Source organism: Sinocyclocheilus grahami, unplaced genomic scaffold, assembly GCF_001515645.1.
Source record: "Sinocyclocheilus grahami isolate Dianchi unplaced genomic scaffold, SAMN03320097.WGS_v1.1 scaffold2070.1, whole genome shotgun sequence".
NCBI lineage: Eukaryota > Metazoa > Chordata > Actinopteri > Cypriniformes > Cyprinidae > Sinocyclocheilus > Sinocyclocheilus grahami.
This window is the reverse complement of record NW_015507249.1, coordinates 11,291-28,790: the sequence shown is the minus strand read 5'-3', so window position 1 is coordinate 28,790 and position 17,500 is coordinate 11,291. Positions and strand designations below refer to the sequence as shown.

General features: G+C 39.6%; 1 protein-coding gene and 1 long non-coding RNA gene across 2 annotated transcripts; both read left to right on the top strand.

The window, feature by feature from the left end:
• The first annotated feature begins 479 nt into the window (after positions 1-479).
• Positions 480-12,866, top strand: LOC107573920 (butyrophilin subfamily 1 member A1-like). The gene is made up of 11 exons (XM_016260377.1): positions 480-601; positions 984-1,370; positions 2,336-2,435; positions 4,315-4,487; positions 8,077-8,178; positions 8,266-8,286; positions 8,499-8,537; positions 8,781-8,813; positions 9,528-9,566; positions 11,349-11,390; positions 11,496-12,866. The coding sequence occupies exons 1-11, from the start codon at positions 556-558 to the stop codon at positions 12,122-12,124; spliced, it is 1,611 nt and encodes a 536-aa protein (XP_016115863.1). The 5' UTR covers positions 480-555; the 3' UTR covers positions 12,125-12,866.
• Positions 6,121-6,845, top strand: LOC107573926 (uncharacterized). The gene is made up of 4 exons (XR_001607595.1): positions 6,121-6,209; positions 6,298-6,318; positions 6,531-6,569; positions 6,813-6,845. It is a non-coding gene; the product is annotated as an uncharacterized lncRNA (long non-coding RNA).
• Positions 12,867-17,500: the final 4,634 nt, after the last annotated feature.

Sequence of the window (17,500 nt, the reverse complement as noted above, 5' to 3'; positions counted from 1 at the left end):
CACCTATTTGTATGTACATTTTTTGGAATATCACATAAAAACACACATCAATTCTAAAAATGTACCACATTTACCACATGAATCCCTTGATGCACAACAAAAACCTCACATGACAGCCACAACAGAGGATGTGATTGGATAACTGGACTCAATGGGTTTTTACCTATACCCACCCCGAGCAGCCACAGGATAGCTAGCTGTTTTAGCATGTGGGTTTGAAGTTAGCATGAATGCAAAGTATCAAATTAAACTAGAGAAACAGCTTAGGGTATGCAAGTCAAATAATTGTATGATAATTGTAAATAATTGTAATTGCACAATGAAAAGAAAAAAAAATCTTAATCAAAAATATTTTTTTTCCTGAAAATCAGTTTTTTGGTCTTGAACGCTACAATGTTGCTCACAGTCACATGACACTTCTACTGTAAGCTACAAAATGTGATGGGAGTGTATGATATTGATGACAGTGTTACAACACTTCCTGCTCTACCCTGTTCTGGAAGAATCTCCCTCAGAGTTTGTTTTATTGGAGTCTGTCTGTAATATTTCACAGGAATGCTGTCGATTATTGTCGTGGTGAATCTCCTCATAGAGACTGCAGGTAAGAACATGCTTGGATTTCATTTAGTTTCATGGCTTCCGAGTAATTCATATACATGATCAATTTCTATGATATATTATGGCACTATTACATATAGACTGTACTTATGTTATGGTAATGTGACACTAAGTCAAAATACAAGCAGATTTCTTCCTTAAAAAAACTAGCCAGCCAAATAACAGTAATACGAGCAAATAACTATTATTATCTGCAGATTGCACACAAAAAAACTAGAACCTGTTTCAAAATCTTTCACCCTCACACAGAATTCCCAATCGCGTGGATCCCTAATAAAATGACTGAAAAATTCGCAAAACAATTGTAAATTCGACTGTACCTTAAATATTTGTAGTAAATTAATAATTCATTCTCTGTCTCTCAGTGTCGTTCACTGTAGGGGTTCCTGGTGATCCTATAGCGGCTCATGTGGGATCCACAGTGATTCTTCCCTGCTGGATCTCTCCTCCTGAGAACGCTGAAGCTCTGGAGATCCGCTGGTACCGTCGTGATCAGTTCCGCAACCCTGTTCTGCTCTATAATCATGGGAAGATCCAAGACGTCCAGGAGGAAACGTACAGGAACCGAACCTCTTTGGCTCTGCGGTCAGATCAGTCTGGTGGACTGAAGGATGGAGACGTCTCTCTACGGCTGGACAAACTCAGAGTACAAGATGATGGTTCTTTTCGCTGTTACGTGAGTGGAGAAAGTTCATATGGGAGTGAAGAGGTGGTTCTCAAAATCACTGGTAAGCAAGCATCTACACCTTATTAAAGCCATACTTCAGGCAAACATTAAAATTATCTCCTGCATAATGAGAACTATGGTTGAGGACACTCGAAACGACACTCGCTGGTGACGCCTGCTGGTCAAAACTGTGTAAATGCAACAGAACCTCAGGCCAAAACATGCATAAAAACAGCTTTTAAAATGAAATGCAGATGTTTTATTGAAAGTATAATATATATAAATGCAATTAACAAATCATCAAAAACCATTAAATATGAAGTGTCTGTATGTGTTCTTGTATTAATTTACAGTTCCCTTTCGAGGGAACTTCGAACTGCGTCCTCTAGAGGTCGCTATGGGGAACGCCTTCAGCGTGACCGGTGTCTGAAGCATACATCTAAAAACAACAATAACATTGGCCGGCGACAGCCTATGCCATCATTACCCTGCACAATCACAGTATAAAAGGGCGCCGGAATAACACGTCATGCTCTTCTTCGTCTTCACTGACCATTTGTTTATGTTAGCGTTAAGTTAAGCACGACAAGGAGTGCATGTTCTCTTGCCAGAGGCTTTGCTCCGATGACTGCAGTTCCACACGGCTCACGTGCTGTTTGTGTGTGTGTGGTGTAGAGCAAGTGCGTTCAGCTCTTGAGGGAGTTGGATGCGCTCTGCATTCATTGCTTATTTCTTGTGAGGGATAAGCATGAATTGAACGTGCTCATCTTACGAGGAATGTCGTGAAGTTTAAGAAGGCTGCCTTTAAGTCCTTCATTACCATGAAGGTCCAGGCTTGGGACTTCGCCTCCAGCCTATATCCATGAGCCTGAGTCATGCGCGAGAGCCATGGGTAGTGAGTACAATCCATTTTTATCTACTCTACTGCTAGTTCTTGTGTATTCGATGCTAGCCTTTCTCTGCAGCACTAATCGGACCTGTTCTGTTTTTCTGACTTTTAGGTTTGACCCACCTGCTAAGTCAGGACCTCCTGCTGTTGACCGATTACAGTGATGGTTTCACTCATCGGTTCTGGCTCCAGGCTGGTGATAGCCCTCATCTTCGGCTTGGACACGCAGCCTAGGCTTCTGAGGAAGCCTCCCAGCATCAGGTCCCCAGTGTAACGCTGCAACCTCAGGACCTATGAGTCCCTCTCGTGGGCTAGTACTCTTTTGAGGACATGCATCGCGACATGCTCCCTATCATCTGGCCAGGTGTGAACTACTCATTTCTCACCCTGAGGGTTCTCCCGAGATTTGAATCATTCCTTAACCTTCATACACATTCTCTGAGCTAGAGCTCCTCTCGCTGAGGCATTGAGGAGCTCAACGCTCCATAGACGATCGGGCCGGTGGTTCCTCACTGTCACACTGCCCTTATGGTTGAACCAGTAATTACCCCTCTGCGTAGTGGGCTGGAGTACACTGCGTTCCCTGAGGTAAGAGAGATTTGTGTTTCTGTGGGAACCCCTCCTTTGTGCTTCTGCTCTGAGGAGCAGTAAGCTCTATTTGCATGAATGGTTATTGGGTCCTGCTATTTCTTCAGATTCTATCGGGTCTGGTTATACGGGACCCACGCTCTCTATCGAGATGAGCTGCTCCAGTGGACTGTCTCTTATTGGGCACTGCTAGGTAACCCCTTCTAATCTAGCGCCTCCCTTCTGGTCGAGAAGAGAAATGCTCCCCTCTCTGTGAGGGTTAGCTATGAGTCGCTCCCAGTATGTGCTGTAAGGACCTGCTTCAGCTTGAGAGCCGAGAGCACTGCTCCCGTAGGACCCCATTTGCAATGAACTAAGTGTTAGGCCCATCTCTGTCGCCTCCTTGGTCAGTTGCCTTTATGTTGGGACCCTGTTGTTCCATTAGAAATGTGTGATCCCCTTCTAGCAGGATCCCATTTCTGATTTCGGACATGGCTGTGCTCCCCTCACTGCGGGAGGGTCCCTTTGAGCTCGCCGGTCCTGGGCAGACTGGGTGAGTCCTCCTCTCGACTCTAGAGTTAGGTCCTCTACCCTGGGCTATTGGTCGCTTCGGTCGAGCTGGGTTCCTCTCTCTCTCCTCGCTAGGGATTGAACCCTCCACACTTGAGCTCCGTGGCAGTGACATCAGGAGGTTTTGTGCCACTTGCTGCTTCCCTGATAAGCTGCCTCTATTCGGGTCAAGCCAGGCAGTGCTCCCCTCACCTCAGAGGGTTATCTTTAAGCCTGCCATTCCCGTCTGAGCATTTGTGGTCTGTGAACAGATGCACACATAAGGCCCCTAGGCTGGCTTAATACAGCCTCGGTTACCCTTTAAGCAATGGTGTTTCTAAATCTATGCTATGGTAAGTGCACACGCTAAGCCTCCGTACACTTTCTAAAATCCACATTGTGGTAAATGTGCACGCTAAGCATTCTGCGCACTTTCTAAAATCCTGTATGGTAAGGGTAATGCGCTGTTAGCCTCGTTCCCATTCTCTGAGTTGGCTTAGGCCCCGGTTCTCGCCTTGGGCTCCACTCAACTAATGTATCTCTGCTGATACATTTCTGAGCAGGGTGTTGCTACCAAAGATCTGTCGAGTCAGTTCTTTGAGCAAGCTCATTCAGAGCCGGCAGTAGCCCCCCTGGGTGACAGGCCAGGGTCTGGGTTTTAGACACCTGGCCGTATCCCCTCAAAGGAATCTCTTTCTTTTGATTCCAAGCCTTTGAGCTCTGCCCTAGGCTTGGACTTCCCAGCCCAGCCACTATCAGGTAAGTTGTTTAGGGTATGCAGCTCAGGCCCTTGGCTGGAGGGGATAATGTCACTGACAGCCGTCAAGGCGTCCTAGGGGCAACTTCCATGGCTATGTTACTTAGAGTTGAGTTGAGTTGAGAGAGAGTTGGTTACTTAGTGCTCGCCGTGGCATGCACTCCCCTCAGCATGGTGCTGTGGGTGGGTTCCCCATAGCAACCCCTAGAGGAAGCAGTTTGAAGTTCCCTCAAAAGGGAACATCTCAGGTTACGTATGTAACCACAGGGCTCTCCGTCCTGGAGGATCGTCTCACAGTCGTGGAGCAGATGAGATGTTCTCTGTCCACAGCTGGACGGCCGTCTCTCTCTCAGACGCTCAACTGGTCTCATGTTCAGTCTCTCTCAGAACTGGAGAAGTAAAAGAAGGAAGACTGAACATACAGGGCATCGTGTCTTCAGGTTAGAGAACATGGATATTTGTAGATACCACAAACAAAGTGATCAAATTGGCTTGAATGCTAGGCCTGTGATCGTTTACATTAGTTTTTTCCCCCCATGACCTTAACTGCAGGTTTTCTGTCTTTAAGTTACATTTTAAGCAAATATAATTGATCTATAAATATAATTTATTTAGCATACATTCTTGAATGCATGTTCCTTTTTATTCCGCTCCACCACTGAAACAATTTTCTTTGATGTCTTTGATCAGTCTCTCTTACTTGTTACTCTCTTACTTGCCAACCATCCAATCAATAAAATCTAACCAAATCCCATACATTTTTTTCTACTTTATTACTGTAATTGATTTATATTTTTTGAAGGTGTTTAGATTCGTCTGGTTTCTGTTTCTCAGGTCCATGGAAGGCTCTTTTCCTCACTTTTCTCATCTGTGCTCTTCTGGGTTCGGTTGTGTTCATCCTCTACAAATACAGCGAGAAACTAACAGGTACAATCATAGTTTAAACTATTGGAGCAGATGAGATGTTCTCTGTCCACAGCTGGACGGCCGTCTCTCTCTCAGACGCTCAACTGGTCTCATGTTCAGTCTCTCTCAGAACTGGAGAAGTAAAAGAAGGAAGACTGAACATAAAGGGAATCGTGTCTTCAGGTTAGAGAACATGGATATTTGTAGATACCACAAACAAAGTGATCAAATTGGCTTGAATGCTAGGCCTGTGATCGTTTACATTAGTTTTTCCCCCCCATGACCTTAACTGCAGGTTTTCTGTCTTTAAGTTACATTTTAAGCAAATATAATTGATCTATAAATATAATTTATTTAGCATACATTCTTGAATGCATGTTCCTTTTTATTCCGCTCCACCACTGAAACAATTTTCTTTGATGTCATCAGTCTCTCTTACTTGTTACTCTCTTACTTGCCAACCATCCAATCAATAAAATCTAACCAAATCCCATACATTTTTTTCTACTTTATTACTGTAATTGATTTATATTTTTTGAAGGTGTTTAGATTCGTCTGGTTTCTGTTTCTCAGGTCCATGGAAGGCTCTTTTCCTCACTTTTCTCATCTGTGCTCTTCTGGGTTCGGTTGTGTTCATCCTCTACAAATACAGAGAGAAACTAACAGGTACAATCATAGTTTAAACTATTTAAATTGTATCTTCAGATGGTTTTTATGCAGGTATTTTATTCTTAAGTGTTGCTTTTTTTTCAGGGAAGAAACCAGCTAAAGAAAGTAAGTAAACTACATGTGCATCATTTTAACATTCAGAAATACATATGAAAATGCTTATATTTTCCTCACTTGTAAGTCTTTTTTTTTTCCCCCCCATGACCTTAACTGCAGGTTTTCTGTCTTTAAGTTACATTTTAAGCAAATATAATTGATCTATAAATATAATTTATTTAGCATACATTCTTGAATGCATGTTCCTTTTTATTCCGCTCCACCACTGAAACAATTTTCTTTGATGTCATCAGTCTCTCTTACTTGTTACTCTCTTACTTGCCAACCATCCAATCAATAAAATCTAACCAAATCCCATACATTTTTTTCTACTTTATTACTGTAATTGATTTATATTTTTTGAAGGTGTTTAGATTCGTCTGGTTTCTGTTTCTCAGGTCCATGGAAGGCTCTTTTCCTCACTTTTCTCATCTGTGCTCTTCTGGGTTCGGTTGTGTTCATCCTCTACAAATACAGAGAGAAACTAACAGGTACAATCATAGTTTAAACGATTTAAATTGTATCTTCAGATGGTTTTTATGCAGGTATTTTATTCTTAAGTGTTGCTTTTTTTTTCAGGGAAGAAACCAGCTAAAGAAAGTAAGTAAACTACATGTGCATCATTTTAACATTCAGAAATACATATGAAAATGCTTATATTTTCCTCATTTGTAAGTCTTTTTGGATTCAAGCGTCTACTAAATGATTAAATGAATCAGCTTAACATCAGAATTTATTGTGGTTAATCAAGTGGAGTATTTGTGTGAATAAATTGGTAATTAAACCCTCAAAATGAAATTCTCTCATTTCAGTTTGTGAGGAGGAAACTATGGAGAGACTGACAAAAGAAGGTATTTGAAGAAGTTTATCTTTGCAATATTTTTATAATGGCAGCTGCTGAAGTGACCCACTAAACGTCAAATAAACGCTCATGTGCATGTTGTAGCAGAAATCTTGTATTCACGTAATGAGAATATAAGCATAATGTTACATAAGCAATGCATTTCCAGTACATACTAATAACTGTAGTTGCTCACAATTACAGCGGTAGTTTTCTTTCTCTAAAACCTTACATTATTTGTTTTTGATTTTAGGAACAAATGCAGAAGAACCGAAGAAAGTACCAGGTATGGCATCATTTCAGTTATATATTCATATACAGTATTTGTAAAGCTTGTTGTTTATTCCATCCTGTCCATCTCTCTCACTTTGCTTCTTGAGAACAAAAACAAACCACAAAACTAAAATCTCTCATTTTGCTTGAGAGTTTAAAGTCGAAATGTTTCCATTCTGCAGAGTGACAATCTACTGAATAAATACCATGAAGCAAATTAAGCAGTTTTAATTTTCTTAGGTAAAATGTGAAGGTTTTGCACCAAAGCCACTAAATAGGCTGCATACAAGAGTAACACAAACCATTGCTTTTCTTTCTCTAAAACCTTACATTATTTGTTTTTGATTTTAGGAACAAATGCAGAAGAACCGAAGAAAGTACCAGGTATGGCATCATTTCAGTTATATATTCATATACAGTATTTGTAAAGCTTGTTGTTTATTCCATCCTGTCCATCTCTCTCACTTTGCTTCTTGAGAATAAAAACAAACCACAAAACTAAAATCTCTCATTTTGCTTGAGAGTTTAAAGTCGAAATGTTTCCATTCTGCAGAGTGACAATCTACTGAATAAATACCATGAAGCAAATTAAGCAGTTTTAATTTTCTTAGGTAAAATGTGAAGGTTTTGCACCAAAGCCACTAAATAGGCTCCATACAAGAGTAACACAAACCATTGCTTTTTTTTCTTATTAAAAGAAGATAATCAAGAATATTTGCCATTATCTGATCTGATTGTTTTGAAAGTCTGACACAACTAAAGAAATTCCTATTTTTATGCCAGTTGATGCACAAAATAGATGAACATTACGAGCAGTGTGATGCTTGTATCAGACAAACCAAAAACTGAAACAAGTTACTGGATTGACAGAATGACCTCACAGTGCTTTAACACAAATGAGCTGGAGTGCAGGGGTTACTTAGAGAAACCACTTTAGAAATTACCTTTGACCCTGAGCCTAAGAAATTAGAACCCAACTGATAGTCTAAATGAAATGCCAATGTGCATTGGCTCGTTTAGTTTACACTCTAAGTGGATTGGTCTCTCTAAGCGAGATCCCAATTCATCGATTGTCTCCGTTCCCTCCTTACATAACCGAGATGTTCTCAGTCTTGTTTTAGAAGAAAAATGGGTTGCAAACAGCATTTTTATGTTAAAAGAGTTTTAAAAATATGTTTCTACTTTACTGTAATTGATTTATATATTTTGAAGGTGTTTAGATTCATCTGGTTTCTAATTCTCAGATCCATCAGGTTCATGGAAGGCTCTTTTCCTCACTTTTCTCATCTGTGCTCTTCTGGGTTCGGTTGTGTTCATCCTCTACAAATACAGAGAGAAACTAACAGGTACAATCATAGTTTAAACTATTTAAATTGTATCTTCAGATGGTTTTTATGCAGGTATTTTATTCTTAAGTGTTGCTTTTTTTTCAGGGAAGAAACCAGCTAAAGAAAGTAAGTAAACTACATGTGCATCATTTTAACATTCAGAAATACATATGAAAATGCTTATATTTTCCTCATTTGTAAGTCTTTTTGGATTCAAGCGTCTACTAAATGATTAAATGAATCAGCTTAACATCAGAATTTATTGTGGTTAATCAAGTGGAGTATTTGTGTGAATAAATTGGTAATTAAACCCTCAAAATGAAATTCTCTCATTTCAGTTTGTGAGGAGGAAACTATGGAGAGACTGACAAAAGAAGGTATTTGAAGAAGTTTATCTTTGCAATATTTTTATAATGGCAGCTGCTGAAGTGACCCACTAAACGTCAAATAAACGCTCATGTGCATGTTGTAGCAGAAATCTTGTATTCACGTAATGAGAATATAAGCATAATGTTACATAAGCAATGCATTTCCAGTACATACTAATAACTGTAGTTGCTCACAATTACAGCGGTAGTTTTCTTTCTCTAAAACCTTACATTATTTGTTTTTGATTTTAGGAACAAATGCAGAAGAACCGAAGAAAGTACCAGGTATGGCATCATTTCAGTTATATATTCATATACAGTATTTGTAAAGCTTGTTGTTTATTCCATCCTGTCCATCTCTCTCACTTTGCTTCTTGAGAACAAAAACAAACCACAAAACTAAAATCTCTCATTTTGCTTGAGAGTTTAAAGTCGAAATGTTTCCATTCTGCAGAGTGACAATCTACTGAATAAATACCATGAAGCAAATTAAGCAGTTTTAATTTTCTTAGGTAAAATGTGAAGGTTTTGCACCAAAGCCACTAAATAGGCTCCATACAAGAGTAACACAAACCATTGCTTTTTTTTCTTATTAAAAGAAGATAATCAAGAATATTTGCCATTATCTGATCTGATTGTTTTGAAAGTCTGACACAACTAAAGAAATTCCTATTTTTATGCCAGTTGATGCACAAAATAGATGAACATTACGAGCAGTGTGATGCTTGTATCAGACAAACCAAAAACTGAAACAAGTTACTGGATTGACAGAATGACCTCACAGTGCTTTAACACAAATGAGCTGGAGTGCAGGGGTTACTTAGAGAAACCACTTTAGAAATTACCTTTGACCCTGAGCCTAAGAAATTAGAACCCAACTGATAGTCTAAATGAAATTTCTGCCTGAAAGGGTTACATTTATTGTGGTTTATAGAGTCTGGAGTATTTATGAAGCAGATTAATAATTAACTTTTCCTTTGAAATTTTCTCTCGTTTTAGATTGTGAGGAGGGAATTCTGGAGAAACTGAGGAAAAAAGGTATTTGAAGACGTTTAGTTCTTTGCTATACTTACAGGAACTGTAGCTGCTGAAGTTGTCACGCTCTTGAGGAAGGAAGGCACACAAAGACAAAGATACTCCAATATAGCATTTAATAAGAATCCAAGAAGAAGAAGATCCATACAAAACACTGGGAAACACAAGCAGCATACACAAAGACAATACAATATCCGACAAGGACTGAACAGAAACGGGGAGTACTTATACAAAAGCAAGAGAGGGCTAACTAATGACTAAATTAACAGGACACAGGTGAACAGAATGAACTAATCAAGGGAACTAAGGAAAACTAGGTCACTAAACAAAACAGGAGAGCAGATACAAGGTCCATATGGTGACAGTACTCCCCCCTCCGGCCAGGCGCGACCTCGCGCCGTAAACAAAACAACAATGGAGGGACAGAGGGGACTTAGGAGGAGGACAAAGGAGTGGAGTTGGGATGGTAACAGGGGAGGGCGAAGGGCAGGCAGAAAGGCAGGCAGATGACCAGGGTGGCGGCGACGGAGGGAGGAGCCAGGAAGAAGACAGGAGGGACTTGGAGCAGGAGGAGCCAGGTGGGACCCAGACTGCAGCCAGGAATGCGGCCCACGGTGGAGCCGATGGAGGGAGGAGCCATGGAGAAAGGGCTGATGACTCCAGGGGGCCGGCTGACAGTGGCGGAGCAGGTGGGAGAGGAGCTCAGGGTGGAGGCGGTGAGCCATAGAGCCAGGGCGACGCGGAGGATCCGGAGGGCCTAGGCGGAGCAGATGGCTCAGGCAACCGAGGCGTAGACGGGGATCTGGAAAGCCGCAGTGGAGCCAGAGTGACAGAGGACCAAGGTGGAGCCAAAGGGACGAAGGGAGGAGGTGGAGCTGGTGGACTGACAGGCCACGGTGGAGGTGAGGGAGGTAGGAACCATGGTGGAGCCGCTGGATCGATGGGCCGAGGTCAGAGACAAGGGATCATCCAGACCCACGGCGAACCCAAATCAATGATGGTGGGCTGAGAGTGAGCTGAGGGGCTGGCAGAATGCAACGGCAGTGGTGCAGAACATAGCAGATGACTCTTGAGAAGAGGTGGGAGTTCATGACAGTCAGGAGGTTCAGAGATGGTGCGACTCCTAACACAGCGAGCGCAGCGGGTAGGGGAACGACCTCCATGGTCGTGTCAGGGCAGGCAGACAGCTCAGGGCAGACAGATGTAACAGGACCGGCATACAGTTCAGATGATGATGGAAGAATCGGTTTGTCAGAAAATAAGTCTATAAAATCCACTGAGTCCAACCTCAGCTCACAGTAAGTCACAGTAAAACAAGATGACAGTTATTTTTTGGTTTCATAGCAAGAACAATTATAGTCAAAATGCTTTTGCATTTTTATAATTTCATATCATCTTTCATAAATTATTTTATCAACAAAAAGAGCATCTTGTGTTCCAGTGGAAGCAAGAAAATCTGTCTGTCTGTACTTAGAGTTAATTTTATGTCACAGTATTTATTTTTTGTAAGATTTCCAAATGTAGAATTTCATATCCCAGATTTTCAAGGTCTCAGACTTTTGGGCTCCACTGTATTGTTTTTTTTTTCCACTGTATTGTTTTTTTTTGCAGTGTATTTTAACAGTATACCAGAACTAATGTGAACATAATCAAATATGGGGAATTAACAATGCATAAAAGTTTGTAAAACTCATTATTTCTTAATATATTGATGCTATTTGTAGATGTCCTCAATTACAGCTGAAGTTTTCTTTCTCTAAAATCTCAAATTGTTTTTCATTTTAGTTGTGGAAGACATCAATATAGAGGAACTGAGGAAACATGCAGGTGTGGCAATATCTCATTTTTATGTCCATAGATTATAAACACATGCACATATACATAGAGTTTAAGAGGATTAATAACGGTTGCTCGTGTATTTATTCCTCACAGTTGAGATCACTATTGACCGTGAGGCTTTACATCCAGGTCTGATGCTTTCTAAGGACTGTAAAATGGTGAAGGATCGTCCAGAATATAAACACACTGGAGAGGGATTTCCATTTGAATTATGTGCATCTGGAGCCCAAAGATTCACCTCTGGTCGTCACTATTGGGAGGTAGAGCTGGCACTAGAACATACAGCTCCCAAAAGCTTCTGGTTAATCGGTGTGGTGAAACATGGACATTTTACTGCAAGAGACAGATCTGCTTTAACTCCATCAGCTGGTTTCTGGTTCTTGTGTTCAGACGGTCCTCATGGCTTTTACACCAACACTGATCCATCGATTAGCTTCTCACTGACACCGAGACCTGAGCGACTGGGAGTTCTGTTCGATTATGATGAGGGTCTGCTGTCATTTTACAACGTCACAGAGAGTAAACATCTCCTGACCATCAGCAGCAGATTCTCTGGATCAGTCGTTCCTCTCTTCAATCCCGGTGTTGGTGATCTGAGTCCACTTAGAATCCTGGATTGTCCAAAACTTGTAGAATCAGCTGCAGAGTCCAGTGATAATCCCAAACCTGTAGAATCAGCTGTAAAGTCCAGACAGCCTTTAATAACAGCTCAGAAAGCCTGACTAATGCAGTTTAAACAGAAGGATGTATATACAATAAAATAACATCTTACACCTACAAACTACAGAAATCTATTAAGATGTAGTATGGTGCTGGGAACATCAAGCTCATGGGTTTGTTTCCTAGTAATCATGTGTACTTCTAAAACATACAACTTGAACACAGCATCATCAATTCAACCAAAAGTCAATTTATGACAACTTCATCCGATCTTACAATGTCACAAGCGCTGCACATCTGAATCCTCCTGGACTACATCAACGTACACACTATAATAAATAACGGTTGACTTAAAATAAATCTGTTTTAAGATACACATTTGTTTAAGAAGAGCAGATGATTAGACAAATACAGTCTCACAGCAACACAAGACAAAACTGCAGCAAAAAACATGAACCAACACCATCAGCCATAAAACAATGAATCATGGACAATCATATAGTTTCGCTCATAACACTGCAGGTTATAGGCAGACATTAAATTAATACAATTATAATGGCAACACTTTTACAATAAGGTTTGATTAGTTAACGTTAATTATTACACGGCTCTCTGGAATACTTGATTCTGATTGGTCAGTCGCCACACGCTCATCCAGGTATGCAACTGCTGTCATCCTGTACCTCAGTTATTGGCTGTATTTACTGTAAATGACTTCACTGTTAATAGTAATGACGTTGAAGTGTTTGTCCTGTTGCTAGAACAATTCTTTTGAACACTGTCATGGATTTAAGATAATAAACGGGGAAGATTTTAAAAAAACTTGTCAAATAATATTTTATGTCCTCATCTTTACTCTGTTAGACCTTACCAGGATTGTTTTACAGTAAAATACTGGCAACAGTGTTTGGCTGTTAATTACTGTAACGGAGGCATTATGGTAACTAACTGGCAACAATGCTGACAGTCATATACTGTAAATCAAGAATTACAGTGAATAATTGGCAGACGTGTTTGCAGTTCATTACTGTAATGCAATGCAACCATTAACGGCATAATACTGCATACACATTTCTGCTGAGATCTCTTCTCAAGCACTTTAGATTTTCTTCCTGAATCTGTGTACTCACCGATAACTCAAACTTGGCATTGTGTATTTGGAATTGTGTTGGTTCTAATGACAAATTCCCTGTAATGTTCCTCCTTTCTAAGTCACTTTTAAATAAAAGCCTCTGCTAAATGAATGTAAACGCAGACGCTCAGTCTGACGGGATAAAACAAACAGAGCTAGAGTTTTATTTGGACAAAGGGTCCCAAAATATTGCTCATTGATTGATGATTCTGTGCTGTTTTAATAAAAGACACAATGATCTGAAGAGCAGATTCCACAAAACAAGATGCTCCAAGTAAATAAAACAAGAGAAAAACACATGGAGACAAATGCATCAATAGAAGAGAAATGATTTCTTGTAAATGAAATGGTAAAAAGTGCAGAAGGAGACGTTCAGCAGAATGTCCAGACAGCTCTTTTCCATAATAGGGAGTGAGACTGTTTACACGATATAATATGACTGTTTAATATGATTTAATGTGATATATAACAGTAGTTCACATGACTTGTGTGCTTTATTCCAAGTGCTCTGATTTCTGAAGTCTATCATATATGACTTCAGAATACTTCGAATAAAGCACACAGGTCGTGTGGACTTTGTGTGCTGAACAGAAGTTGATCAGCTTGACACAAGAGACCATCTCACTACAGACTGCAAACACAAGAGCAGAAGTGACGGCGTGTGAGATACCTGTCCAAAGATGCTGTTCAGCAGGTTAGTGTTCACCTTCTTCAAGGCGTCCTCGCTTGACTGCTTGCTTTTCTTCTTCTTGGTCACGTCGGTGGACGCTGTCATGTGGACGGCCGGTTCTAATATTAGAACTGAAGAATAAGAATGTAAGTGAACACAGCTGGTTATTACTGGGAGATTTCTTAGTTACCTTAGTTTCCTGGCCTGTCTGTAGGTGGCGCTCTCTATGTGCCATTCAGCGTGTGTTAATAAGAGACAATCAGAGTGTTGAGATCAGCATAAATGTGACACAGTGGAGTTATACGGAATAACATACTATGACACTCACAAACACTTGAATGAGTTGACAGAGATGCAGCACAGAGTTAGGCTATGTTATGTTAAACCGCTCCTGATAAATGAAAAGAGATGATTACGCCTGTATCGCCTCATCTTTACACTTCGCCCTACAGAAAAGGAGAGCTCTGATTGCAAATATCACATAACTACAGGGAACTACAGGGAACGTATTTTCAGACCGCAAATATCATTACACAAAATCACATCTATCACAATTACAGCGAATTCTTGTTCATTATCTGATGACATCTGTCTTATTGAGGCAACATCGGACTGGTGTTATTTTTAGAAAATGATTTTTGATTCGGACTGATTTTCGTCTGTTTTGTCGTTTATTTGACGCTATTATTGTGCTGAATTAAACCATACTATAGTAAAGTGTATTGTACTGTACACATGATAGTATTATAGAACACATTTTAATGAATGCTACAGCATACTGTATAGTGAACTGATAAACTGTAATATATACTGTAGTAAACTTTACTACAGTAAACTGTAGTGTATTGTAGTATAATATTAAATATAAGCTTAGTACACTTACAGTGGACAAATTATACATAGGGACAACTATATCGCGATAAGGACATTACCCCCTGGCTTTTCTGAACACCTCACTTCCATTCATTCCTGAGTCAATAACTGCATTATGATAAACTGATCTCTCTCGCTCTCTCTCTCTTTCTTTAATCTATAAGATATGCTCTTGTTTTTGCACCTAGGTCTCGTGCCCCTCCCCATGTTCCACTATATCTTTGTATTTAATGGTTTTTGTTTTATTGTTGTCCTGCTGTGTACATTCTGTAAATTATGTATCTGTAGTTTTGTCAGTCTGCTAACAACATTGCATTGTTATACACACACACACATACGCACTGCCATACCCCTTCGAATACATACACTCACATTTATACACATACAGTACGAACAGACCCGACATATGCCTTCTGCAAGAAACACATCTATCAGAATCTGATCATAACTAAATTAAATCATCTAAGTACAATCATTTATTCTTGGCTCCCTACAACACAAAACAGAGAGGAGTATGCATTCTAATAAGTAAAAAAAAATCTAATTTGTTCATAATTTGTTCATAACACCACCGTTATAGACCCTGAGGGACGTTTCATTATCATAAACATCTCAATTAATAATATGTTTATATGGCCCAAACACAGGCGACCCATCTTTTTTCCAGAGCTTTTTTTTTCTTCTTCCATTTCAGATTTTTCTAACTGTCTAGTCATAATAGCAGGTGATTTCAACACAGTTTTAGACTCAACAATCGATAGATCTAACAGTTTGGCCAATAAACGTATCTGGAAATCTGCAGAAACCATAAAACAGTTCATGAGTGCTTTTGGTCTTGGCGATGGTTGGCGTCTACAGCATCCTAACGTTAAAGAATACTCATTTTTCTCACCAGTCCACCACTCATATTCCCGTAGTGACTTCTTTCTCACCAGTAATTCTATCATATCAAATATTTCTCAATCAAAGATCCATCCAGTTATTAGTGATCATGCCCCAATAACATTAAAATGGAATATAACTAGTCCACATAAACCCATTACTAGATGGCGATTTAACACATCTCTTCCAAAAGACCATGACTTTGACAGCTATTTTAAAAGAGAGTGTGCATGCTTTCTAGAGACGAAGGACTCCCCGGATCATCTCCATCTCTTCTGTGGGAAGCAGGGAAAGCAGTACTAAGAGGAAAAATCATTTCATTCTCCGTTTACACAAAAATGAAAGAGAAGGAACAACAAGCTGAACTGGAACAAAAAAAATCTAAGAACTTGAAGACATCAATATAAATAACCCAACAGAAGAAACACAGGACACACCAAGAAAATGTACATTTAAATTAAATGAATTAATCAATAAACATACCCAATCCTAATTCATAGGCTAAGACAAGAAAACTTCCATCACGGTAACAAATCCGGTAAATATTTGGCAAATCAAATCAAACAAAATAAGGAAAAAACAGCAATACCAGTTATTACAGACACAGCCGGGAAGTCCACCGATTCACCAGAAGAAATAAATCAAATCTTTCAAAATTTTTTACAGTAAATTATATTCCTCTGAAAAAGACCCGACTCAGAAAGACATCAATTCATTTCACAACAATATCAACCTACCTCAACTTAGTAAATAGCAAATAAATACTCTTGAATCCCCTTTAACAGAACAAGAAATCTTTAATGCCCTTAAACTCATGCCCGAACAATTAAGCACCAGGTCCTGATGGATTCCCCGCTGAGTTCTACAAACACTTTTGGTCTATTTTATCACCACTCTTCATCCGAATGATAAATGAATCAAAACAAAAATCAAAACTCCCAGATAACATGAACACAGCCACAATGTCACTCCTTCTCAAACCCAATAAAGACCCAACACTACCGGCAAAATATCGTCCAATTTCCCTCATCAATGTAGACATTAAAACCATCACCAAAGCACTAGCCCATAGAATAGAAAAAGTCACACCATCTATAATCCATCCAGACCAAACTGGTTTCATAAAAGGTAGACTTGCATCTAACAACACACGCAGACTTTTTAACTTAATGTATTACTCGTCAATTAAAAAAAACAAAACCATCATAGTCCCTCTCGATGCAGAAAAAGCATTCGATAGAGTCAATTGGAAATTCCTGTTTTCCACACTAGAGAGGTTTGGTTTTGGAAAGTCATTCATTGATTGGATAAAAATTCTGTATACATGACCTTCAGCCACTGTCATCACCAATGGACTAACATCACATAGCTTCACACTGCACCGGGGGACTAGACAAGGATGCCCACTCTCCTCTTCACTATTCACCATTTTCATCGAACCAATAGCAGCAGCCATCCGTCAAAACGGCAACATAAAAGGAATCCAAACACTAAATATACACCACAAAATAAGTCTTTATGCTGATGAAATATTATTATATTAACAAGACCCCCCATCATCATTACAAGAAACGCTTAAACTCATTGACTCATTCCCAAATATTTCTGAATACTCAATCAATTGGAGTAAACCTGCAATTCTTTCATTACATTCCACCAGCTTGGATGTGGCATCCCATACACCACCGATTCCTCTGTGCACCAATTACATCACATATCTAGGTATTAATGTTTCCCCCAGGCTGTCAGAGTTGTTTGGACTCAACTACACTCCATTATTTAAAACAATAGACGATAATCTTCAACGCTGGATGAACCTACCACTATCTATTATGGGCAGAATATCAGTAATTAAAATGACTATACTCCCTAAATTAAACT

What these genes read in the sequence shown, in the direction of transcription:
- LOC107573920 (XM_016260377.1), top strand. Translation starts at nt 556, where the DNA reads ATGCTGTCGATTATTGTCGTGGTGAATCTCCTCATAGAGACTGCAG. An exon ending in ATACAGAGAGAAACTAACAG is followed by an intron (nt 8,179 to 8,265) that starts GTACAATCATAG and finishes CTTTTTTTTCAG; the next exon opens with GGAAGAAACCAGCTAAAGAA. An exon ending in GGAGAGACTGACAAAAGAAG is followed by an intron (nt 8,538 to 8,780) that starts GTATTTGAAGAA and finishes TTTTGATTTTAG; the next exon opens with GAACAAATGCAGAAGAACCG.